This window comes from Podarcis filfolensis (assembly GCF_964270895.1).
Source record: "Podarcis filfolensis genome assembly, chromosome: 17".
Classification (NCBI taxonomy): domain Eukaryota; kingdom Metazoa; phylum Chordata; class Lepidosauria; order Squamata; family Lacertidae; genus Podarcis; species Podarcis filfolensis.
In genome coordinates this window covers 36051346-36076936 of record NC_139621.1, presented here as the reverse complement: position 1 = coordinate 36076936, position 25591 = coordinate 36051346, and the positions used below count along the sequence as shown (strand labels likewise).

The 25591-nt window shown below is 44.5% G+C and overlaps 2 protein-coding genes across 5 annotated transcripts in view; one reads left to right on the top strand and one right to left on the bottom strand.

Annotated features, from left to right (window-relative positions):
- NANS (N-acetylneuraminate synthase) overlaps window positions 1-25591 on the top strand; it is a 173061-nt gene that overhangs the window by 119930 nt on the left and 27540 nt on the right. The window lies entirely within an intron of this gene.
- CLTA (clathrin light chain A) lies at window positions 150-25145 on the bottom strand. 3 transcript variants are annotated; one of them, XM_083594058.1, is made up of 7 exons: window positions 24735-25141; window positions 11784-11821; window positions 9651-9768; window positions 7987-8098; window positions 4336-4389; window positions 1784-1819; window positions 150-632 (listed from the first exon to the last, which is right to left on the bottom strand). In XM_083594058.1, the coding sequence occupies exons 1-7, from the start codon at window positions 24934-24936 to the stop codon at window positions 461-463; spliced, it is 732 nt and encodes a 243-aa protein (XP_083450184.1). In that variant the 5' UTR covers window positions 24937-25141; the 3' UTR covers window positions 150-460. The 3 variants fall into 3 exon arrangements, with proteins under 3 accessions (XP_083450184.1, XP_083450185.1, XP_083450186.1); XM_083594059.1 differs by lacking the exon at window positions 4336-4389; XM_083594060.1 differs by lacking the exons at window positions 1784-1819; window positions 4336-4389 and having other exon boundaries at window positions 24735-25145.

The following is a 25591-nucleotide window of genomic DNA, read 5'->3' as shown; positions in this document are numbered from 1 at the left end:
TCCATTTGCTTTGCCTTTTATAGGACCATTAAGAACGTGATTGCTTCAAAACACATTCTTTAAAATTAGCACCCATACAGGCCCGAGCCTAGCTACTGTGCAAGCTTTAACAAGAAAGTTGCCTTGACTTATTAAATCCCACACAAGAGTGCCGCTTAAACAGATCTTTAATTTTCAGTACAGCTGAAAGTGAAGTCTCTGCGCCAGAGCCCAAAGACTACAGTTCTTGACGTCTCTTCCCAGTAATGTACAACCAGGAGGACACGGATAAGGGGGAGAAGGAGAAAAAAAAACATGCAATCACAAAACAATGATCAAACTCTAAGTACGTCATGAGGTTTGGTCCCAAACAAAAAAAACCAAAAAACATTGAAACATAATTAATCCAATTACTGCAAACACAGCTTCTCTGAGTAAAGTTAAAGATATTGCATTTGTAGTGTGGCGTGCGCTTTCCCCTTCAGCGAACCAGCGGAGCTTGCTTGAGTGAAATCAGCACTGAGCGCATGCGGGACACATCCTTTGCCTGCTTACTTGACTTGGGGTTAAAGTCACAGAGCCGAGCCACACGTTCCCACTCAGTGCCTGGGGAAGATTCGTCAACATCGTTCACAAAGGCTTCTTCAGCTGCCCTAGAAGCAATGCAGTGCAATGTTTGATTTCATCCGTGGACATTTCCTGCCCCCAGGAGCCCCTTGCTTCCTGGAACCCATCCCTCGCCCCTACACACAATGGCCTTCAAGTCAACTGTAGCACCTTGAGGACTTCCCCCACATCATCCTCCCCAAAAAGTCCTGACAAGGGAGATGGGGTAGCGAGTCAGGCCCACAGGACCGGAGAAGCCAAGTAAAATGTTGGAATACAGGCGTTTAATTTAAGCGAACGGTATAAACCCAGCCTTGAACTACAAGGTACCTTCATGATGCTGTTAAAGGGTACACCGGCTATGTATAGCGAGGGAGACTGGGACTGCCACAAAATCAAGGTATGCAGTTTATGTAATTGGAGCCCAAAAGGGTGGACTTTACATGCAAAGGTCCCTGTGCAAACATGACATCATTCAATGCACAGAATTCAGATTAACTGGTAGGGTCAGGCAAGATTCCAATCTCCTTATCATCCTCAAGTTTTGGATAGGGCACACATTCTTTGGGGAGGGGAGCGCTGGTTGAGTATGCTAGGAATTTGTACTAAAAACTGCCCTTAAAGTTTTCAAATGCTATACCATTTCCAAGGCTCACAAAACCATAGTGTAAGAGAGTATATGACAGCATTTCCAATGCTATGGTGAAGCAGCAAAAGAGTCACAGGCCTCATGCTTGTAAGTGCTATGGACTTGATGGTATCGGTTGGAGCAGGAGAGATCAACAAAAGGTCAGCTCAGAGGACAACTTTGCCTATTCCTCCATACACACAGTTGTGCTCAGTGGACATCTCTGTAAGAATCTATGTTAACCTTCCAACACTGGTGCACTGCTAACCGTATTGCATGAACAAAATGATCCCCACCCCCAACGGCTAGTTAAAGCAAACAGTGATGCCCTGGATTTCACACATGGGCAGATGCCGTGAGCACCCTAATTATGGGAGAGGGAAGAGGATGACTTCATCTACTCCAACAAGCAGTATAGAAAAGAAGCAATGATGATGGGTCCCATGAGGTTAAGCACAGTTCACAAGGATGATTGTATTTTACAAACACCACTGATGACGAGGGGGTCACTACAACACTGCTATTTCATGTGACAAAGACACTTAAGGGGCAGTGAAGAATTTACTTAACTGTTCTAGGCTGTAGCAAGGATGGTTTATGTTTGTGCTTAAAGGTGAAGAGAAACAAAAAGGAGAGTTTAAGTCAGATATAGAAAATGAAAATGAGCATAATGCAGATGATAAGTAAAGCTGGCCAGACATGCACTTCTTGCAGCACCGTCCACAGTCAGGAAAACATGCCACCCATGTTATCCTGCAGCAACGGCACTGCATAATTTTCTCCCCCACTGGCTACGGGAAACAAGTCCTTCTGCATTAACGGAAAAGGGCAAACACCACCTGTGAGTCCAGCATTTCACAAGTCCAACACTATTCTAGGTAACTGTCAAACCAAATTTCCACCGGTAGGGGGGTGGGCTTTAAATACAAGACACGGAACAGAAACTTGCATGCAAGAACCATCTGCCTCTCCAGGTGCTGTCATGAATCTCTCCTGGTGGACCAGACAGGCTGTGAAACAGGAAGGATCTGATGTATAAGGGGTCACCAGTTTGATCTATTTTTCCCAATGGGTCATTTGAGTGGGGCCATGTCAATCAAATAAAGCTTGCCCCATGAAGTTGGAGGCAGAACTTCTTCCACCTCCTGATCTTGTCACTCGGGTGACGGCTTTCAAAAACGAAACAAGCAACAAGGGCACTGTGTTGCTCTTGCTCCTTTTCATTGCTCGGAGCAGCCTTCCCTAATTTTGGGTCCCCGGATGTTGCAGGACAGCAACTCCTGTTATCCCCAGCCATTGGCCATGCTGACTGGGGAGGACAGGTATTGTAATCCATCAACGTATCAGGACCCAAGGCTGGGGAAGGCTAGCTTAGAAGCATTGCCACTATTTGCCAAGGCAACAGCTCTGCCTCCTATGACGATCCTGCTCCTCAGTCTTGACTAGCACTAACCAGCATAGGGACCATCACCTTCTTAGTATGTGCACTGCAGGGTGGAAGACTTCCTAATTCAGAGTACCAACCAACCAAGAAACATCACATGTGCAAGCAACTCCGAGTACGGATATGGTCATCCTGTAGATTTGAGGTTAGTATAGAAGAATATCAGCCAAATTGATCTAATATTAGAGTAAAAAAAGTCTAACTTCCAGAAATAGAAAGATACTGGTTATTTCTTCTCTATATGCAGTGCAACAATTCTGACCTATTCATGTAGTATATAGCAGTCCTACCATACTTCATGCCAACATAATTGGCATTTTAATCAATTAATTTGATAAAATGCATCCAAGCCTTCTGCACTCCCTACTGTCTCCTATCCTGTGTTTTATATACCACTTACTGCTCATCAAGCACAGCTTTTTAAAGCTATTATAGCACACATGCAGCTCTGAAGTTGGACATGCTCCTGGCACCCAACTTTATATGGCCAGATTTCTAAACTGCGCAATATGTTGCTGTTTAGCACCTAGCTGCTGGCACACAGAAATAACCAAGCACTGGTTCTTCCAATCTTCAGATTTCCAAATACCTGTCGGCTTAATTTAGTTGGGGAAAATCTCAACTGCGCTTTGATAGAGGCATTTCCTTTCCAACATACCTTTGAGAGCTCCCTTTCAGGCAGACCCACTTCCTACAAGACTTACAGAACTCAGCAGTGTGACTTAGCAGCAAGCAATGTTCAATCCTACCATTTTATTTCAGCCACAGCATGGATGGCCAACTCCCATATGGTAATAGAAACCATGCTGTTCTCTCATCAGCTGTCAGACTAGGCAGGGGCTGGCAAGGTTTACCTAGCCTGGGCTGGTTCACTCCTGCGGAGATCGCTCCGTGGGCCAGGTTGCGTCTATACAGACGTGATTTCTGGCATCTGCACATGCGCAGATGTGATTTCCAGCACCGCGGAAGCAAATCCCTGCTCCGCACTGTGCCAGTTTAGTGCAGCGTGTGGGGACTTGCTGAGCGGCGGCTCAGTTCGGGGGTGGCTCGTGGGTCGTTCAAACAACCCCCGTGGGCCGCTTGTGGCTCATGGGCCACAGGTTGCCAACCCCTGGACTAGGGAGTAAGTCTGTTTTGCAGTACAATCTACATCCTTCCATGGATCGTCAGGTTCTAATCAAATCTGTGCCACCCAGAAATTAAAGTCTTCAGCATTTTATTCAAAAGCCACATGAGAAAAAGATTAGCTGTGGAACATTTCTCCTTCCAGCTTAGGAAGCCCCTCTTCCTTCTTTCAGTTTTACTTGTAAACTTTCATTATACCCTGGATTAAAAGTTGGTAGGACAGCCAAGGGTCCCATGAATTACTTCATGGACCAGATGTGGCTGCAAAGATGCCAGATGGCCATCGCTGAGCTTCAGTATTCCTTCCTACTTTATCACCACCACTAAATAGGCCTTTCCATCTTATGAATGAAAGCTGTACTTGCCCTGCCCCACATCCTCCCCACATCCTGGATCCTTGCTATTTGCTCTACTGCAGAACGTGCCTCTCTGCCCCGAGTTGTTTGTTCTCGGGACGCTTTGAGAACAGTAAGCCTCACAGCTCAGAAGTGCTAACTGAAGCTGATGGAGAATGGTTCAAACGAACGAACAAAACAGTAGTTAGGCAACATACACATAACCAATCATGTCAGCGAAGGGTTGTTTGAAGAAAGCTTCGTCTGCCACCCTAGGTGGCAAGGTGGTCCACAGAAGAGGCAAGCAGGCAGGAGAGAAAAAGAGAAGAATAAGCAGAAGGAAAAAACAGCTGTAGTCGTATTAGGTTTAATATATTAAAACATGCAACAAGACCTTAGAAATATTAAGAAATTCCCAGGCAGGAAAAATATTAAGAAAATGGTTTAAGCATCGTTAAAAGGATGCTCTGGTCCAGAGCAGATACGAGACTGGTTCCCGACACACCATAATTTTCATATGGAGAGTCAAACTCAACCACACCACCACCTCCAGCCCAGACCTTCCTTATGGTTCTGCATTACAGGTGCACCAATGCAAACCAAGGCACTCTGCTTGTAACTACTGAAATAGATTTGTAAACTGTGACTCACTAGGGCCCTGGGCTTGCATTAGGCATTTGTGTTAGTGCTTTGGTTAAGGCCAAGAAAGGAAGAGAATTGCGCCAGAAAGCAAACGAGCACAAGTTCACACGGCCGGCTCCCAATCTGCACACCGTGGTTGGTACAGGTAAGCATTATGTCTGCACCAGCAAGCTGCCCTGTGAAATCTGTGCTCTCTGTCATGTCGTTCCCCCATTTTAAACAGTTCGCATATATGTATAAGTTTCAAAACTGCAGCACTGCAAAACTTAGCTAAGTAAGAGACAAGTTCAGTTTTCTGTCTTAAGAGCCTAGCAATTAAAGGAAGAAATGCCGTACTTTTCCATGTATAAGACCAGGGTTTTTTTTTTACTAAAAATGTTTAAAAAGAAGGGGTAGTCTTATACATGGGGGCAATCTCCTCACCATTTTCTTAATGTTGAGTCCCCAAAAATAGGGGGAGTCATATACACGGGGGCGTGTTATACACAGAAAAATACAGTAATCCTTAATTTCATGACCAATCCAAGGTAACTGAAGGCTATGGGACTTTTTTTGGGGGGGGGGGAGATAATATTTTATTGATCTGTTAAGAAACAAACAAAAAGTGGGGGATAAATAAGAAGAAATGCAGCTATGGGACTTCTGAACTATCCTACACAGGAATGTATTAGTATTAATTTGAATTATTGGTCACCTGAAACAAAAATAGCATACTGTGGATATGGTAGATTTTTAACTTGTTGGTTTTATAGACCCAGCTGCCTTACTAGGTTATGAAAAAGCAGGGTTCAAAAACCTGTGCAACCACTGACTCATCTGCCACTAGTAAATAGGACTAGGATGCCCTGGGTTCAAACCCACATTTTGGCCACAAAGCTCCATCCACAGCCTTGGATAAATAGCCACATTTTAGCCTAAAACACATCAGAGGTTGTTGGCAAAACAGAAAAGGTGACTTCAGGCACCCCACCCTGAACATTTTTGAGGAATGACAGAATTCTGCTTCCCCCCTTTGGCTGCTTGTAGTTTTCAACAAGAAGGAAGCAGGTCTCTTCCAGATTTGAGAGCTGGTTCTTAAGATAAAAGGCACTTAGCCGTTTATAGAAAGTCATGGGCAGGGGGAAATGAAAGGCAAAAAGGACAGAACAAATGATCAGCTAAGTGCAATAAGCAGACAAAGACCAGGCTACCTCCCTGCTAATTTATACCATGATCATCAGATTTTGTCCTACAAAATCTCCTCCTCTATAAGATACTCCCACCCACAATATCTTGAGTCAATACACCATAACCAGAGAGCAAAGCACACTTAAGCTCAATTAAATGAGTGGCCTGCTTACTACTTCTCAGGGAGTCCTACAATAGAGTATTTATTTTGTTAGATGATTTATAAAGGAGGCCTTCAGCAACAAACATGCAAAAAAAGGCTCTCAAGGCAAGACACACTGAATACAACTATGCATTCGTGTTCTGATGAAGTCTCACTGGTTCCGTCAATTTCCATCAGCTGAGGACACCCAGTGGATTGTGCCTGAGTCCTAGTGAATCATTGCTGCCATTATTATGCATCCAAGCATACGGCTTGAGAAGAAAGCCCAGACAATGCCAAGTGTTTTAAATTAATACTGGCATAAAACTGGCAACGCAATCTGGCTCCATACTGGCTTCCCCAGGACTAATCACCATTAGAGTTCTAACTCCTCTTTTGAGACATGCTCAAAGATTTGGCTACACCCTGCAATTTTTTCTTTTACTCATTCTCTTTGGAAAAGACTTTTGCCCTGAAGAATCACTACTACTACTACTACAGAAATAAGCCCCTTTAATAAAAAGAGGATTACTACACAGCATGGGAGGCTGTTGAGCAGCTTGTGTGGCCTAGTTTCATGATCGTGTTGAATTGCACGATAAAGCCTGTTCACCTTGCTGGCATGAGAAACCGCAAGTATTCTGAATTCAGCATGTCACCTTTTCCTTTTCCAGACTTGCCATGAGCAGAGTTGGGTTTGGGTTTTTTTAAGGACACATGGGAAAGAACCATGTAGCTCTTAGAAGGGCTACTTAGCATGGTAATACAGTGGTACCTTGGTTCTCAAACGCCAAAAACCCGGAAGTAAGTGTTCTGGTTTTGGAACATTTTTCGGAAGCCAAATGTCCGATGCTGCTGTTGGCTATTGCTTCCGGGGTGCCTGCATCAATCAGAAGCTGTGCCTTGGTTTTCAAACATTTTGGAAGTCAAACGACGTCCGGAACGGATTAAGTTTGGCGCTTATTGTTTTTGGTATTTATTTTGCGTTTTTGTTTTTGAGGCTTTTTCAATTAATTTGTTTTTGTGACTGTGTGGAACCCAGTTCAGCTACTGACTGATTGATTGTGTGATTGCAGAAATGGATAAAAGGCCCTTATCCAAACAATAACTATCATCAGTGCAGGTAAGATTTTTTAAAAAACATTAATCATCTACAATACTGTCTTGTTTATTTTATAGTGTAGTACATTGATTATTGCTTTCATTTTATGGATCTATGGTCGTGTTAGATAGTAAAATTCATGTTAAATTGCTGTTTTAGGGGTCGTTTTTAAAAGTCTGGAATGGATTAATCTGTTCTGCATTTCTTTCTATGGGAAAGCGTGCCTTGGTTTTGGAACGGACTTCCAGAACTGATTAAGTTTGAGATCCAAGGTACCACTGTACTTCTTTTGCCTTCCCCATTATTGTACAAGGAATATGCCATTCTTAACTTGCATATTACAGGGTTCTGCCTATATAAATAGCAGCATGTCGTAACCAAGGTCTGATCTTTGGGAGCAGTACCCACAGGACTCTGGCACCAGTCGGGGTTATCATAAGGGATCCGGTGCAGGCACAATGGCAGCTCCCTGCAAATCACAACAAACCTAACCTTGGGAATAACCGCTTCCTTGCCATTTCTGTCCAAGGGAAGGGGATTCCCTCCACAGGCCTCACCCATCATTTAGTGTAATAACTGCACCAAAGTTAAAAATGGCAAGCAATGGAAGGGAGTGGTTGAGGAATTCACACAAGAGAGGGGAGGACATAGGGGTGAGTATTCTGGAGGCTGGCTTCCCACTTACTATTTATGATTTGCAGGGGGCCAACACCATGCTGGCACTGGGCCATACACAAGAGAATGCCATCTGGGCTGCAGCTGATCCACAGCCACCTCTCAGTCCCCTCCACAAAAAAGCTGGCAAACCCTCCTTACCTATTGTTCACTTTCGTTTTCTGTAGCTGCTCGTCTTGTCTCGCATACCATTCCTCCAACTCCTTTATCGCCTTCTCTTTCCACTCTGCTTCTTGCTTTCGAGAGTTTGCATCTTTTAAAACAGAGGCAGACGAGAATGAACGGACATTTGCTCTCAGAGCTAAATATAGCTAAGATTCTGAACTATAAGTAGGCAAAGGCTTTGGGAGGCGGGAAGCTGCTGGAGGGAGAAGAGTCACCACGCTAGCAGAAACCAGTCAGCTTGATATCCGAAATGCTCCCGATGTTGACAGTAACAGTGTTGGATTAAAGGGCTGTTGGAGCAGGGACAGAGGGGTTCAGCGGTTTGAATCCAGAGATAAGCATTAGCTTCAGGTACACACGCTCAACCGGTAGCACAAGTTTGACTGTTCTGTCTCCCATTTCCCAAACTCTCCATGTAATTTTGCAAATGTTCACCAGACTGACCAACACCCACAGCAGTTCTTAACTCTGCTCTCATTTGTTCTTTCTTTTTTTAAAAAATGAGAAGTCCCTAGCCCCTTCGGTTGCAAGAGTTGCTTGAATGTATGGGCAGACAGAGGATCAGTTGACTAAGATTGCCAGGGGTCATGTAAGGAAGGGGGAACTGGTGCTCCCCCTGGAGGTTGGTAGACTCCCAACTTCCACAGTCAACGGTTATGGATGGTGTTGGAGTCTAGCATCATCTAGAGCAGGGGTAAGCAACCTAAGGCCCAGGGGCTGGATGTGGCCCAATCACCTTCTCAATCTGGCCACTGGACGGTCCGGGAATCAGCGTGTTTTTATATGTGTCCTTTTATTTAAAATGCACCTCTGGGTTATTTGTGGGGCCTGCCTGGTGTTTTTACATGAGTAGAATGTGTGCTTTTATTTAAAATGCATCTCTGGGTTATTTGTTGGGGATAGGAATTTGTTCTTTTTTTCCTTCAAAATATAGTCCGGCCCACCACATGGTCTGAGGGACAGTGGACCGGCCCACGGCTGAAAAAGGTTGCTGACCCCTGATCTAGAGGGCTGCAGGTCACCCAGCCCAGGTTAGGAGTTCAGGATACTAAAGCTGGCATTGTCAATGCAACCCCTCCCTCATAACAGGCAGAAGGAGATATATACAAGATAGGGGTAACTATATACATTTGCATTAATTTCCAGGAGTTTGAGTTACTACAGGCAAGAAATTTGATTGTGTACTCTGTGCTTACCCAACGCTGCCCATAGGAAGCTATACATAAGGCAATAAGGAATCAGGCTTCTCTCCTGTGTTGAAGCAGGGCACTAATTCTTAAAATGGGCCATTACAGCAAAAGGAGCTACAGAAGCGAAAGCCAACAGACAGTCTCCAGGATCTTTCTCATCTAGTCCCTAGTGCAGGCCCCAGTGCTGAGGCTGTTCAGACAAGGTCTCCTATGCAAACTGCAAGCAGAGGGCAACAGAACTGCAACAGAAGCGCTAATAGATTTCTCCTCTTATGTGCAAAAGCGAGGGAGGTGAATTCAAGGAGATCCCAACCAATTCTGCTATTCACACTGGGATGGGTCAAACCGGCCCTTGACTGTATCTCAGAACAAGGGATGGAGGCACCGTCACTGCTCTTTAGGTCTTGTCAGAAGCCAGGCGTAGAAGTGTGCATGTTCCTTGGCCCTTACCAAGTACTTCTAGACGCTCCAGCTGCTCTTCTCTCCACTTGCGGATGCTCTCTGGTTCTGTCTGCAAACGATCGGCTTGCGAAATAGCTGCATAGCAGTCCGTCGGACCGTTGCTCTCCTTGAACCACACAAAAAAGATCAGTCGTGTTATGATAGCCATTGGATAAAAATGCAGTTCCTTAAAATAGTGCTACTTTTGTAGTAAAAAACTTTAAAAATTAGCAGGATCTAAGGGTGAAGAGATTTAGAGGACCAGTCAGGTTTGAGCAAAATGACTAGCGCAGGGAGACTGCCATAAGACATCAGCTTCAAATGAAGGGGGCGAGGGAATGTTTTAAACAAGGGCAAAAAACAGGGTTTCTGGCTGGTCTTTAAGAAAAAGAGCTACCTGCCTCAACTGCTAGTCCAGACTACCTACCTACCTATATGAAATAGTAAACCTACATTGCCTCCACTCCTAATTAACAGATTAGAAGCAACTCTTGTGTCAGCAACCATCACAATACTAGCCTGTAGGAGGTACCTGGACTGCATCCCTGCAACAATTAATGTGTAGGGAGCAGGAAGAGAAAAAAGTACCCAAGGAACATGTCAAACTGACATGTTGATGAGTCTTTTTTCTCCCACCCATCCCACAACACTGGTTACCCATCACCTGTTTTACAGCGTCAGCGATATTCAGAAGACTGTTGTTTTATAGCAGGGTTTCCGAAACTTGGGTCTTCAAGCTGGTTTTGGACTACAGTTCCCATCATCACTGATCACTGATCCTGCTACCTAGGGATGATAGCTGTAGTCCAAAAAAACAGCTGGAAACCCAAGTTTTGGAAACTGCGTTTTTTAGAATGCACCAAGACAAGACAAATTATCCAACAGTTCTCTCCAAAATACAAAGTGATGGAAGAAAATAAGCAGCTGATACAATAAATCCCTAGTTCATGTTGGATTTTCCCTACTATCACTAAGTTTGATGTCACTGATCTTTAACAACAACCCATACTAGTTAGGCTGCACAGCTTCCCCAAATCCAGACTTTTAGAGGGGTACATCTGCTGCTTTAAAAGGACAAATTCAGACAGATATATGACACCCTTGCTGCCGAAACACCAACATACTTTAATAGTTGGTGTGCCAGACTAGCGGGTGGCAAACCCAGGTTCAACTCTTCATTCAGCCATGGAGCTCACTGGGGCAAACTTGGGCCTCAATGGGTTGGTGTGAGGATATAATAGGGAGGCGGAGAACCATATATGCCACCCATAGTTTCTTGGTGGAAAGGTGGGGTACCAATATAGCAAAAAATAAAATAAAGTAGAAAAAGAAAATATTGCACTTGTTTTCTGCTGCTCCAGAGAAGCCGACACGGAGCAATGGATCCAAACTACAAGAAAGAAGATTCCACCTAAACATTAGGAAGAACTTCCTGACAGTAAGAGCTGTTCGACAGTGGAATTTGCTGCCAAGGAGTGTGGTGGAGTCTCCCTTCTTTGGAGGTCTTTAAGCAGAGGCTCGACAACCATATGTCAGGAGTGCTCTGATGGTGTTTCCGGCTTGGCAGGGGGTTGGACTCGATGGCCCTTGTGGTCTCTTCCAACTCTATGATTCTATGATTCTAAACACACTGATCATGTGCCAGGCACAGCTTCCCAAAATGGAAAATGCACATTTTGTGGCAGAAGCAGGCAACTGGCACCCCATCTAAGGACTTCCTGATTAATTCCCTACTCTACCCATGCTTTAAGGCACCTCTGCTTCTTTCCCTTCTGTGTAGACAGAGGCAAGAGATGACCTCTTCCCACGAGGACAGTAATGGAAGCCTTTAGAGCTCTTCCTTTCATCCACCTCAGTTGCTCATTCTTGGGTGTGTGGGCTGTGGAGAGGCAGATGAGGCCTGACAGTGCTTTTAACCCACAAAACCCTTTGCCTGACCCTTCCACCCTTGTTCAGTTAAAGAATGGGCTTGTTAACCTTTGCCAACTCTGGCATGCGAGAGGCAAACACCATTATGGCAATCGAGCGCAAATCTGCTGACAGTCTGGATGGGAGCAAAAGCCAGAGGAATAATAAAACTCTTTATCAGGAGAGTCATCCAACAACTAGAGTTGCTTTAAAGCTCATTTCACTTCCATTTACCTGGTAGACATCACCGTTCGTCACCCCGTCAATTGAATCTGCAGAAGAAGAAGAATTTATTTGCGTTAGCTTTCTTTTCTTTTTACAAGAAAGTGTTTTTACAGACAATAACTGCAGTTCAAAGAGTATGTAAGGAGGGAAAAGACTGGAGGGTTCTTACATAGCTGCGAGGACACAGGCTTCAGGCACTCTCTCAACAGGGAACTGGAGGAGGATGGTGTAGACTGGAGGCAAACAAGAGGCAGAAAAACCTGTTCCGAGGCTCATCCAGAACACACCTGGCGATCTTGGGGAAGCCATTACTTTTCAACCTCAGCCCCGATACCCTGCCCTTGCTGCAATATAATCTTGGAGTCTACAAGGTTATTGTAAAAAGCATCCATCAATTGTGGTTATGAAGCACCTGGAATGCTTTAGCACTAGCATTCAGTTTGTAGGCAGAAAAGATTATCTGCTCAGTTCTTATAAGCTATGCAGCAGGGATAGCCATCCTGGTGCCCTCCATATCAGGCACAGGCACATTTTGCACCTGGCTTTCGACCACTTGCGACAAAGTGAAGATGCCCGGGTGCCAGGATAGCGCCTGACACCCCCACCACCTGGGGATCATTGGATCTGGACTGTTTTCACACACTAATACCCCATCCTGTAGAATTCTATCAGTTATCTTTTAAGTGCACAATAAAAATGAATTTCTGGAACCAAAATGCGTTTTTCTGTGCTGCCTAAGCAGCAGCAGCCACAATTAAGAAAAAGTGGTTGGAATAGGTCGATATATATGTGGACGGTCCCTGGATCAAGTGACTTTTCTTCTTTAAGTACTCAAAGCTCTTAAGCTGGCTCAAGGTTGTCATCTGAACTAGCCAGATGTTTAACTGAGAATCAATCGCAGTCAGTCCATTGCCCCAAAATGGCAAGTAGACCTTCCATTTTGGCAACTCTACCTTTGGTTTAAGGGGCCATTTGGCACCTAGCGCGCATATATATATATATATATATATGTATGTATGTTTCTAACACTGCTCCAGATGTTGTGTACTTCTGTTCCCATCACCTCAGACCAAGCAGAATAGGGCCAACGGGAGTTGTAGCCCACAACATCTGGACAGCACCACATTTGCTACCCTTGCTCTACAACAATTCCAATGATTAAGAGCTGGTTATGCAGGTGGTGGAATACAGCATTAATGGGGGGGGGGTATTAGATTTGGACAGAATTCAACTAAATAGCTGTGCCAGCAGACGCCATTGGAATGAGTCCCACTAGCGCAACAGGGCTTTCCCCCTCTTCCCACGTACCCCACCCTGGTTCTCCCAGAACAGAGTAGGGGGAATGAGGGGAGACTGTGCCATCAGACAAGCAGAAATATTTGCACTGACAGCGATCTCAGTGTCGCTCTGAATTTCACCTCACAGAACTAGTGAACATCAGAAGAAGTGCACTCCTTTATGAACTCTCAAAAACATATGGTTCAGAAGCACAGGAATGGACAAATACTTTGCAACATTATCTTAGCATTTATAAAAAGTGGTGAAATGCTACATAAACGGCATACATCTACTTATTTAAGGTATTTGTAATCCTCCGGGTGGCGCTGTGGGTTAAACCACAGAGCCTAGGACTTGCCGATCAGAAGGTCGGTGGTTCGAATCCCCGCGACGGGGTGAGCTCCCGTTGCTCGGTCCCTGCTCCTGCCAACCTAGCAGTTCAAAAGCACGTCAGAGTGCAAGTAGATAAATAGGTACCACTCTGGCGGGAAGGTAAACTGCGTTTCCGTGTGCTGCTCTGGTTCGCCAGAAGTGGCTTAGTCATGCTAGCCACATGACCCAGAAGCTGTTTGTGGACAAACGCCGGCTCCCTCAGCCTATAGAGCGAGATGAGCGCCGCAGCCCCAGTCGGTCACGACTGGACCTAATCGTCAGGGGTCCCTTTACCTTTACCTTCACTCCCAAGGCAGCACTTAATCAGCATTAAAACCATAATTAAAGGTAAAGGGACCCCTGACCATTAGGGTCCAGTCGTGGCCGACTCTGGGATTGCAGCGCTCATCTCGCTTTATTGGCCGAGGGAGCCGGCGTACAGCTTCCGGGTCATGTACCTTGGTTCTTGAATTTAATCCATTCTGGGAGTCCATTTGACTCCCGAAATGGTTCGAGAACCAAGGCGCATCTTCGATTGGCTGCAGGAGCTTCCTGCAGCCAACTGGAAGCTACGGAAGCCGTGCCGGACATTTGGCTTCTGAAAAACGTCCAAAAACCAGAACAATCACTTCCGGTTTTTACTGTTCGGGAGCTAAAAGGTTTAAAGGCGTTCGGCTTCAGAGGTATGACTGTATACTGCTTTCAGTATCTTCCAAGGAAGGGATCAGCTAAGTGTAGATTCCTTTGCAAGACCTATTTCCAAAAACGAAGAACAAAGAGGAGACAGAATCTATCAAGAACTGCCAGAAAGAACAAACAGCTGCTTCCCATGGTCAGTTTTTGTTTTAACAAATCCAAAACCATCTTATCTTTGGGGAAACACTATCAGAACAGGAAGGTTGAAGTCAATACAGCCCACAAAACATCCTGAGACGGCAAAGATAGCACATATATTTCTCCTAGCCTTGCTCCCTTTTCTTTTTCCTTTTTCTCATTTGGCGCATATGCAGTGCTTGCCTAAACCATCACAGCAACATTTGCTTTCTTGAGGTGGGTTCAAACTGAGTGATGCCAACAAGACCACAGGTCTGTCCTGTGAAGATACAGACTCAAGACTGATGCCACCATCCTGGCTTTTAAGAGACCTAAATGCATTTAGCCTGAAGGTTTTAAAAAGGAATTTCCAATACAAAAGCAGGTACAATTTTCATAATTGGTAAGAGCAAAAGAAGTGACTTACAAGGAGTTCCAGGTTCAAATCTTCTTACCCCAGCAGTGAATGCAAGGGATTTACACAAAGCCACTACATTTCAGTTTCACCACGACCAATCTGCAATACGAGAACAGTGCTAATCTACTTTTTGTGCAGGTTCAAAGGTTAGCGAGATATGTGAATTGATGCAACTCTCTGCACAGCGTGACCGCCACCTCCAGCAGAAATGGCCCCCCACAATCTGGCTTGAAAAAAGCATCCTGAAATAGGAATCTCTTGCCAAGCCTTAATGTGGCAGGTTAAGAGTAAGAAAATGAATGTATGTACAGTGGTGCCCCGCAAGACGAATGCCTCGCTAAACGAAAAACCCGCAAGACGAAAGGGTTTTCCGATTTTTAGCGGCTTCGCAAGACAAATTTCCCTATGGGCTTGCTTCCATAGGCTGCAGGGCTCCCCAAGCTGCAGGTGCTATCCGCAGCCTAGGCAGCCCTGGGGGAACTCTTCTGAAGGCTGGTGGGGGGAGAAGGGCTTTTCTTCCCACCGCCAGCCTTCAGAAGGCTGTTCTGAAGGCTGGCGGTGGGGAGAAAAGTCCTTCTCCCCCCACCAGTCTTCAGAAGAGGTCCAGGGACAGACTGTCCCCGGACCTGGTCTGAAGGCGGTCTCCATAGGAACACATTAATTGATTTTCAATGCATTCCTATGGGAAACCGTGCTTCGCAAGACAAAAAACTCGCAAGAAGAAAAAACTTGCGGAACGAATTAATTTCGTCTTGCGAGGCACCACTGTATTTTGGTGGCCCCCACAAGAAGTGTGGCCTTTGAACTAAAATGGTTCCCCAACCCTAGTCTAGAATCCCACTTTAAAATGTTTTGATTTATTGCTCATGACTATTTCTGGTATTTTTTTAATTGAGGAAATCTTTTCATGCTGTAAGCCATCTTGGCCATGGTTTAACTATGGAAACAAATAAACTAACATCATGATGAAGGTGATAACAGTTGTACCTTGGCTCCTGAACACCTCGGGAGTCAAATGTTTTGGCTCTCAAACGATTGAAAACTGAAGTGACTGTTTCGGTTTGTGAACTATTTTTGGAAGCCAAATGTCTGACGGGGCTTCCGCGGCTTCCAATTGGCTGCAGGAGCCTCCTGTAGCCAATCAGAAGCTGCGCTTTGGTTTCCAAACGTTTTGGAAGTCGAATGGACTTCCAGAACGGATTCCGTTTGACTTCCAAGGTACGACTGCTGTACTTCAAAAACAGCTGTAAGACCAAAATGTATGCAGCCCAGTAGAGATCCTAAGCTGTGCAAGCCTTGCCAAAGTAGGAACTATTTAGCACTTGATGTCCTAAAATGCACTTCATACTACTCAGATGACAGCGATGGCTGTGTTGTGCTCAGGGAATAGCATTGGAAGGCAAAAAAGAACAAATGGTGATATTGGAAACTGCTACATTTAATTACAAGGAAATTCAGATGGAAGAGATCAGAGGAAGTCAAGTAATATGTTTATGAAGATGGATTTTAATTAACTAATTAAGTTTTAGTGTATGTAGTATTATATGAGATGTGGGAAGTATTTTATGCTCTTTATTTTTTTTCTTCTCTTTTCCCCTTTAGTATTGTCTATTCTAATTTTTTTTACTAATGCTTCTGTATGAAAATTAATAAACATTATTGGGAAGAGAGAGAAAAAAAGAACATGTTTAAGATACACTAGAGCTTTTGGCATTCTCATAGTGACCTTCCATTTGTGCCAGCCTACGCCAAACTGCCCAGCCACTGCTTTATGTGGATCTTGGGGCTAAAAGATTGCCAATCGTTGTGGCAAAACATCAGGAATGGGGAACATGAAAATATATGCGACATGTGGCTCTATATCAGTGACCTCATCTTTCCGCTAGAACAATGTTCCGAGCAAAGTAATCCAACGCAGCAATTCAGAGGCCTGAAGAGAGGCAAACAAAAGCAAACTCACTAGTCCACCTTATTAATCCACAATGTGCACAAGCCTTAAAGCTGCATGCTAAGACAGTTTGAGTAATTTAACCAGAGTTTCTGAGAAACTGGTTTGAGGAATGGAGCAAACCAGGACTAGAAAGCAACTGCTTTGTCCTCACACTGGTAACACTCTTTCCCAGTTCATATATAATAGGATACTATGGTAAGCAAATTGAAGCCCAATTGTGTAGTATTGGCTAGAAGTTTAAGGGAGTCCAAGTCTCAAAAATGCAAAAAGTCATCTTCTGCTAATAACAGATTCTGTCCTCAACTGCTAAATATGGTGTTCTCTCAAAGGCACGTAAAAGGCAAAAGCAGTTTATGTTGGTCTGGCTTCAATAGACTCTAGTACACCGTGCAAAATATATTTCCAGCTTTGTTAATATAAAGACTCTTTACATCTGCTTCTTGCCTAACCAGGAATATGCATAAGGCACAAGACAGATCCGGGTGACAGCCAGGCTTTATATTTTCAAAAATGGGGGCCAGACATGGTTTCTTCACCCCACACAGTCCACTCTGATAAATAAGTGAAGTACTAGTGTGCCAATGAGTATATTCTTAGAATAAAAATAAAGTTCCGAAGTGGGAACATAATGGGGGCCCACACTGGGAAGATGTGGAACAGAACTCTGACACTCACCTGCATTGCAATCCAGTCATGTGAGAGCATGAACCTCTTCTCCACAATGCAACCAAAGTAATATATTATGCAGCGGCTCCATGGAGACTCAATTTCCATTATCCTTTATTGCGCCTTTATTTCAGAAGAATAACTGTACATGTGGATTTCCATGTAAAAGACTATACAATACATTACTTTAGGTCAGGGGTCAGCAAACTTTTTCCAGCAGAGATCCGGTCCACTGTCCCTCAGACCTTGTTGGGGGGCCAGACTATATTGGGGGGGGGAATGAATGAATTCCTATGCCCCACAAATAACCCAGAGATGCCTTTTAAATAAAAGCACACATTCTACTCATGTAAAAACATCAGGCAGGCCCCACAAATACCCCAGAGATGCATTTTAAATAAAAGGACACATTCTACTCATGTAAAAATATGCTGATTCCCAGACTGTCCACAGGCCAGATTTAGAAGGCGATTGGGCCCCCGGGCCTAAATTTGCCTACTCTTGGTTTAGGTGTACAGAGGAGAAGGGTGCATGTCCACCTTTCCATCTCCCAAGAACTACTGCCCAGGTAAGTATTTCAACCAGGCCTATGGGGTGATGCAGTCATATTGACAGCTACAGGAATCTGTCAATGGCTGTTCATAAAACATTTGAATATTTGCTTTTAGAAGTGCTTATCTATATTGAATATCCAGAAATGAGAATGACAGTAGTAATAAAAACTGTGTTTTAAGATCGCTGGGAAATTCAGTTTTAGAAAATCAGAAGAAATGTTATTTTCTCTCCATCACCTATCACCGCAGGATATCCACATTATTCTTTTTAGATATGAGGAATGCTGCTAAGCTACTGAGTCATCAGCTCTCTTACAGAATACTCCAGGGCATCTTTTCATAGACACCCACTCGTAAAACAGTCATTCTTACTATGTAATTTTACTCACACTGTAGTTTCAATAAAGCACCTAAGATGCCACAACTACCGCTGGGATACCGTATTTCATTCCAAATCAGAGTCGAGCTTGGCACAAGCCACACATTTCAATAGCAACAAATTGAATAAGATGGTCTGGAAGGTTACGAGTTATAAAAAGTAAATCCATAAAATCCCCAGCTGCTCTCCCTGCTTAAGTGCTTAAAATTAACAAGGGTGCAAAAAAGCGGTTCGTCCGCCTGTAGCTAGTTAATTTCACTCTGCATTAAGAAAGAAATTGGACAGCCTTTGCCAACATATTTCTATTTACCAGTGTATCACAAATGAAAGTAAAAATTCACTGGTAGGAGTACACAATTTTTAGGCATCTTGGTAGCCAATCAGGTTACTACTTACCTCTCACCTCAACAGAAGAGGGGATGGATGCTGTATGCAATGGGAGAGGGTACTGTTTGTGTTTTAACTAGTTTCATTGCTTCTCTTTCCCTATTTATATCAACCTGCAGAAAGGCAATTTCTACATGCAAAAATAAGCAAAGCCTTTCAGAATTCTAATATAAAAAGAGTTCATTAGCACCTCTTAAGAAAGTCTAGTTGGGTATCTTTCCACAAAAGCTTAGTGGAATGCAAGTCCCACTGTGCTTGCATAAAATGGCAATTTCGTTATTAATACATGCCCTATTTTATAAAAGACTTCATGGAATGCTGCATGACTATTAAAAATCTAGTAAACTCTATCCACCATCTTTATATTCAAGGCCACAATATGGTACATCTAGAGATTGTATGTAACGTGAAGGAGATTATGCGTTGAAATATTTTAGTTGATATTTTAGAATGTAAAACGCTATTTTATTTATTGATTGGTTTTACCTTGTGGGCTTATAGCCGAATAAAGTATTATCTATCTATCTATCATGCCCTATTTCTATCCATCAACTATAGTAAGTTCATAAAAGAGCCTGTCCGGATTTAAAGTGAATCCTATTTTTGAAGGTTTGGCCCAGTACACCTGAAACAAGAATTAAGTCCAAGTCAAACTTCCTATCAGCATATTTGTCATGTACTTGGTCACAAAAAGCAGACATTCCATGAAAATGTTTTCCCATAATAGTGCAAAAGATTGTTTTTCTATACTACCATTTCCTGTTTTTTTAAACCGTGTGTGGGTCATTTGGCCAAAGACAATAGTGCTAGTAAGCATCTTTCTCTGAAGTGCTAACAGTAAATAAACTATTGAGATCGGGGCACTTAATTTCGATCCCACTTTTCCATTTTCAAAAGCAGAACCCAAGCGACCAGCCGTTTAAATTAAGAGCAAGTCAAGCCACTTTTAACACCACATCCAAATGCCTGAAGAAACCAGAATGTCTTCAGGAGACACCAGGGAAACAGTCCTGGTAAATATCCTAGAGCAGGTTTCACAACCCTAGTGAAACAATGGGAAATGCCCTTTTTCATACGCCCGCCAAACATACCAGATCATACAGAAGGACCTCCCTTTCTGATCCTAAGAGACAGGAAGGACCATATAGGATGCAGCAATTGCTTCAATATCCCAGTCATGACCCATTTAAAGGTAAAGGTAAAGGGACCCCTGACCATTAGGTCCAGTCGTGACCGACTCTGGGGTTGCAGTGCTCATCTCGTTTTATTGGCTGAGGGAGCCGGAGTTTGTCCACAGACAGCTTCCGGGTCATGTGGCCAGCATGACTAAGCCGCTTCTGGCAAACCAGAGCAGCGCACGGAAACGCCGTTTACCTTCCCGCCGGAGTGGTACCTATTTATCTACTTGCACTTTGACGTGCTTTCGAACTGCTAGGTTGGCAGGAGCAGGGACTGAACAACAGGAGCTCACCCCGTTGCGGGGATTCGAACCGCCAACCTTCTGATCGGCAAGTCCTAGGCTCTGTGGTTTAACCCACAGCACCACCCATTTAGGGCTTTAAAAAACAACAGCCAGTGCTATAACCTCCAATAAAGTAGGCCAGTATCTATTCAAACATTTACCTTCAGGAAACCATTTCTGGCTTGATGAAACTTGTGTGCATCTGCCAAACTACACCAGAATGCTACAGATGCTTCTGAGGCATGTTCTAGAGATACCCTTGGCTCACATGTGGCACTAACTAGGTCTGTTAAGTGTAAATCGCTGCCTTGCAAAATACAGGAGCTGGGTCAGCCTAAATGCCTATCTAGTCCACTGGCCATGTTGAGTGGCCAACCACATACCCAGGGAAGAGTGATTTAGAACAGTGTTCCCCAACCTTGGGCCTCCAGCTGTTTTTGGACTACAATTCCCATCATCCTTGACCACTGGTCTTGCTAGCGAGGGATGATGGGAGTTGTAGTCCAAAAACAGCTGGAGGCCCAAGGTTGGGGAACACTGATTTAGAACATGGTCAATGCTCTCTCGAAGTGGTACCCATTCGTCATCTTCTCCAGTGGCGCATGGGCAAGTGATCTGCTAAATACTGATCTCACTGATGAGCCTGTCTTTTCCTGATTACAATTTGAAAACCACAGGGGCTGGAGAAGAAGAATCCATCTCTCAGCTGCACTAGATATACCAGAGATGAGCTCACTGGGGAGAAATATAGCTGGGTAAGGCTGCAGAGTCAGCGTTATTTATGCCCAATACTTATGTTTGGTGCTGGGCTATTGCTGTCAGTTTAACCACACTCCAAGGAACTAGTACTGGGCAGCTTATCTTTATCTTAAGACATTTTAATACTTTCATTTACTGCTGCAATGAACCTGCATCTAGGTATTCTTTTTTAAAAAAGAGCTAAGAGATGCCTAGAATACAAGAGACCTGCTTCAAGAGTACACTGAGATGATACTGGTATGGATCTAAGCAGTTGGCAATGTCAGTAGTGAGAATCAGCCGTTTGCTTCATGTCTCTGAAATACTTTCTGAAGAACTAGCTGTCTCTCTCTCTCTCTCTCTTTTAAGTTTCAGAGGAAACCCAGTACTTTTAGTTTTAGAAATACAGTACTACTCAGTTCACTGGGCTCCACCACGTTACCCAAATCATTCTAGAACTGGACAAGTTCATTTATTGCTGATGATATAAGGACGCTGAGGCCCCTGAAGAACTAGCTCAATCCATACAGTGAAGCCTGCCTCTCAGTGAGAATAATCAGCCAAAACTGCAGATAGCAGAAGACACACCATGTTGTGGGCATGACAGCTTTCACAGGAAAGGAAAAATTGCTACTGGGCAGATCTAGGCTGAGTTATGCTTCAGAGGGAAGTGATCACGTGTTATCCTTGCTGGGAGTACAACGCAACCAATGTTCTGTGCTAGTCTAAATTACATTTGACAGCTTTGCAGTTGTGTGTTAAGTCGTTTGCTGTAATCTCTTGTGTTGCTGCAAATTATTTCACATCCAGTTTTTATAAAATCAATTTATACCACCTTTCAGAACTCAGAAGAGCCTCCAAGTCCACAAAACATATAATGTTTTATATGTTCATATAAAAAGGAATTTCTCCCTCAAGCACTACTTAACCCACATTTCCAATTCCCTTTTGTTTTTGCTGCTATAATTACTGTTGTTCCTTTTTTTGATCACTGCTTTGTTATTTAATTGCTTTCTGGAGTTTTGTTAATGATAATTTCTCATTATTACCATCTTATATGCTGCTGATCTGTATGTTTTATAATTATGTCTATAATTTATATTTTGTTCTTTATTATTTTCTTCCCCAGAAGAGTCCACTGTGATGTATATAAAACAGATGAACAAAATTCCATAAAATAGTGTGTGTATTCTCTCTCTCCCTCTCGTCTGGCCTTTTTAATGCTGTAAAAAAAAAACACACCTTGAGGGTTTCTTGAAAATATGTAGGGTCTAAGTTTTAAAATAAATAAATAAAATATTGGAACTGTGTTAACTGACTTATGTCATGTGATCAAAAAACTCAACAGGAAACCACAGAACAGATCAAGTTATTGCTTTAGTATGACTGTGAAAATATCTATCAACAGAGGACAAGACAGAATTGAAGAGATTGAGTATAATGAAACCTGCAGAAACTGAGTGACAAAAATAAAAAAGTCATGTTTTTAAGAACCTGGGTGGGTGGGGTTAAGCTTTGGGAGGTTACAACTGCAACCCCGAGCAACATTAGCACAGCAGGTGATTGGCACAGTATGAGACTCCATCTCAAGGTTGTGGTTTGAGCCCCACCGGGGGTTGGACTAGATGATCCTCAGGGTACCATAAAACTCTACAAGTCTATAATTCTACGTGACTAAGAGTTTGGCTTGAGCTTTTCCAGCTAATGGCCTCATCTCCCCCATTAGCCTGCTATACAGCCCTAAGTGAGATTTGACACTGCAATTCACAATCACCAGAATGTGCCTCAGCAAAAGTAGCCTGTTGTAAAAGGTTTACTGAGAGTATTTTGCATATTTAAGATGCACTATACTGTATAAGCCAGCATTTTTGGTGAAATTATTTAAAAAGAGTTGCCATGTTATGAGAGCATTTGTCTTCTGAGAAGATAAAATGAAATAAACACAGGGATGGGCTACCTATAAGCAAAGCCTCCTGGCTTGCCAAATGCTGGGAAGCCAGAATATTGGGTGTGGATCCGAAAGAGTGATTTTTTTTTTTTAACAGGAGGACTTCATTTCCTAAATAAATGTGGGAAGGGAAGGTAGCTGCCCACTAATGAAAATGATGGGGAGGAGAGGGGAAAAGATTAGAAGCACAATTCTAACAACGTCTACTCAGAAGTAAGTCCTATTGGATTCCATGGGGCCTGCTCCCAGCTAATTGGGATCAGGATCTAAACTAAAGAGTAGCAATCAGAGAAGTGAGAATAAGAGGAGACCAATAGCCCCGCCCCTTTGCATCACCAGCTCTCCTTGACTCTTGAATAAGCACCACTGCCGTCCACCATTTAACTGCATCAAGCACCAAATTTGGGGGCCGGGGGTTATTGTTTAAAAGGCTACTCTTGCTTTTACTAACACCAGAGGCGCAAGGAGAGTGAAGCAGCTTGGATTTTCTGCCTGAAGCAAGAGGAGCTCCTTAGGACCTCTCTGTGTCGGTTCACACGTGCAATCGTCCAAGTGTAATAAGTAGCAGCTTGTATGTACTATTTCCCTCTCACTTAGGGTGAAATAGTTAATATACCCAGCTGAATCCAAAAACTTACGAGGACAGAATAGAATTGATCCTTAAGATGTGTGTAAAGGCTGCCTCAAAAGCAGTAAATCTGAACTGCAGAATTCTGGGTGTGGGTAAGTTTTTAATAAACGTTTTATCTTTTTTATTTCACTAAAAGAAAACATTAAATCAAAGCGCTATACATTTCAAAGATAATTACCGTATTTTTCGCTCTATAAGACGCACCAGACCACAAGACGCACCTAGTTTTTGGAGGAGGAAAACAAGAAAAAAAATATTCTGAATCTCAGAAGCCAGAACAGCAAGAGGGATCTCTGCGCAGGGAAAGCAGCAATCCCTCTTGCTGTTCTGGCTTCTGGGATAGCTGCGCAGCCTGCATTCTCTCCATAAGACGCACACACATTTCCCCTTACTTTTTAGGAGGGGAAAAGTGAGTCTTATAGAGCAAAAAATACGGCACTATATTTATTGACTTAGAACATTTTGTTGAACAAAGTCCCCTGGGTGGGTCACACAATGCTGGATCTGCTGTACAATTTAAACTGATTTACTACAGAAAACAGTTAAAGGCAGATCATGTCGGTTCACACATGCAATCGGCCAAGTGTAATAAGTAGCAGCTTGTATGTACTGTGATTCTCGTGTTCCAGAAGTGGGGCCGAAAGCGGGCTATGCAAACACTGGTCTCGCCCAGGTAAGACTCTCTAATCCAGGGGTCAGCAAACCTTTTCAGCAGGGGGCCGGTCCACTGTCCCTCAGACCTTGTGGGGGGCCGGACTAGATTTTGAAAAAAATAAACGAATTCCTATGCCCCACAAATAACCCAGAGGTGCATTTTAAATAAAAGGACACATTCTACTCATGTAAAAACATGCTGATTCCCGGACCGTCCACGGGCCGGATTTAGAAGGCGATTGGGCCAGATCCGGCCCCTGGGCCTTAGGTTGCCTACCCCTGCTCTTAAGAATATGGGGAGGGGGGCAGGGGAAGGGCTGGACCATGTGAGAAATGAACATAATATTTTAGCTGCAGTTCCTTCATTTTCCGCTTTGTATTCTTATAAAAAAGTGTGACATTCCATTGTTGCGCCCATAACCTAGGTTTAAGGTGCCATTTATCTCCTAAGCTTTCATAGCTCAGTTTCGAACACGGCTTAGCATGCTCTAACCACTACACCTCACTACCTTCGCTCCCTCAATCTCTACTCCGCCCCGTCTCCGAACAAGGGCTGCATGAACGCGCTACCCCATAGTTGCCAGCCCCCTTCCAATACTGCAAGAGTTCTAAGCCGTGAAGGAGGAACTAGACCCGCGCCAGCCCGTTCACACGTGCCAGCCATCACGTGAACGCAGCTTTCCGCGCCGCCCCCCCCCCCCCGGCTTACCCGCGGACAGCCCCTCCTGCATCCCCGCCGGCACCTCGCCGTTCTCCAGGATGCTGTAGCCCTCGTCGTTCTCGATGCCCGCGATCTCGTTCTCCTGCTGGGCCAGGAAGGCGGCGGCCGGGTCCTCATCGCCGCCGCCGCCGCCCAGCGCTCCGTTTCCCGCCGCCGGCTGAGGGGAGCTGAAGAGATCGAACTCGGCCATGGTGGGCGCAAGAGGAGGGAGGGGCGGGGCAGGAAGGAGCCAACGGAAGCAAACGGGCCGCGCGGGAGCGAGAAGCCGAAGAGCGCCCAAGGAAAGACCGTTTAACGGACTCGGCTACTACTTCCGGCCTCCGCGAACCTGCCAACTCCAGCGCTGCCTCCCCGCTCCTTTTAGACGGAAAGCTCCCCAGAGCGACGGCGCCGCGCCACCAACCGGCTGAGAGGGGGACGGGAACGGGGAGCCAACCAGCGCGCCGAGGAGGCGGGCTTGGCGGGGTGCGCCGCACGTGATCATACCTCCCTTCCCCCGCTTTCCCTCTTTCTCCGCTGAGGGGGCGGTGTGGCCTAATGGCGCGCACGCGCGGCCCGCTCGGCTCGTCGCTGAGGCTTGAGGCGGCTTCCTCCTCCTCCCCCCACTTGCTTCTCGGTCGCGCTGTGAGGAAGACGGCGCCCCGTGAGGGGCATCTCTCACTCATGAGAATCTCTGTAAACGGTTGGCATAAAAACACAGCAACGGTCAATGGCGGGGGTTTTTCCTGAAAACTAGATAAAAATGAGACGCGGGCAGAGCAGTAAATAAGTCACCGTTCGGAAAGCTTGAGGGCAAAATGTACCGTAATTTTCGCTCCAAAACACGCACTTTTTTGCTCCTAGAA

Bases quoted from the DNA above. Each gene is read 5' to 3' on its own strand.
- CLTA (XM_083594058.1), bottom strand. From the start codon at position 24,936: ATGGCCGAGTTCGATCTCTTCAGCTCCCCTCAGCCGGCGGCGGGAAAC. The intron at 11,822-24,734 runs GTAAGCCGGGGG...CTTCTTCTGCAG, and splicing joins GCAGGAGGGGCTGTCCGCGG to ATTCAATTGACGGGGTGACG. The intron at 633-1,783 runs GTTAAGTAAATT...CATTGCTTCTAG, and splicing joins CCTTGCTACAGCCTAGAACA to GGCAGCTGAAGAAGCCTTTG.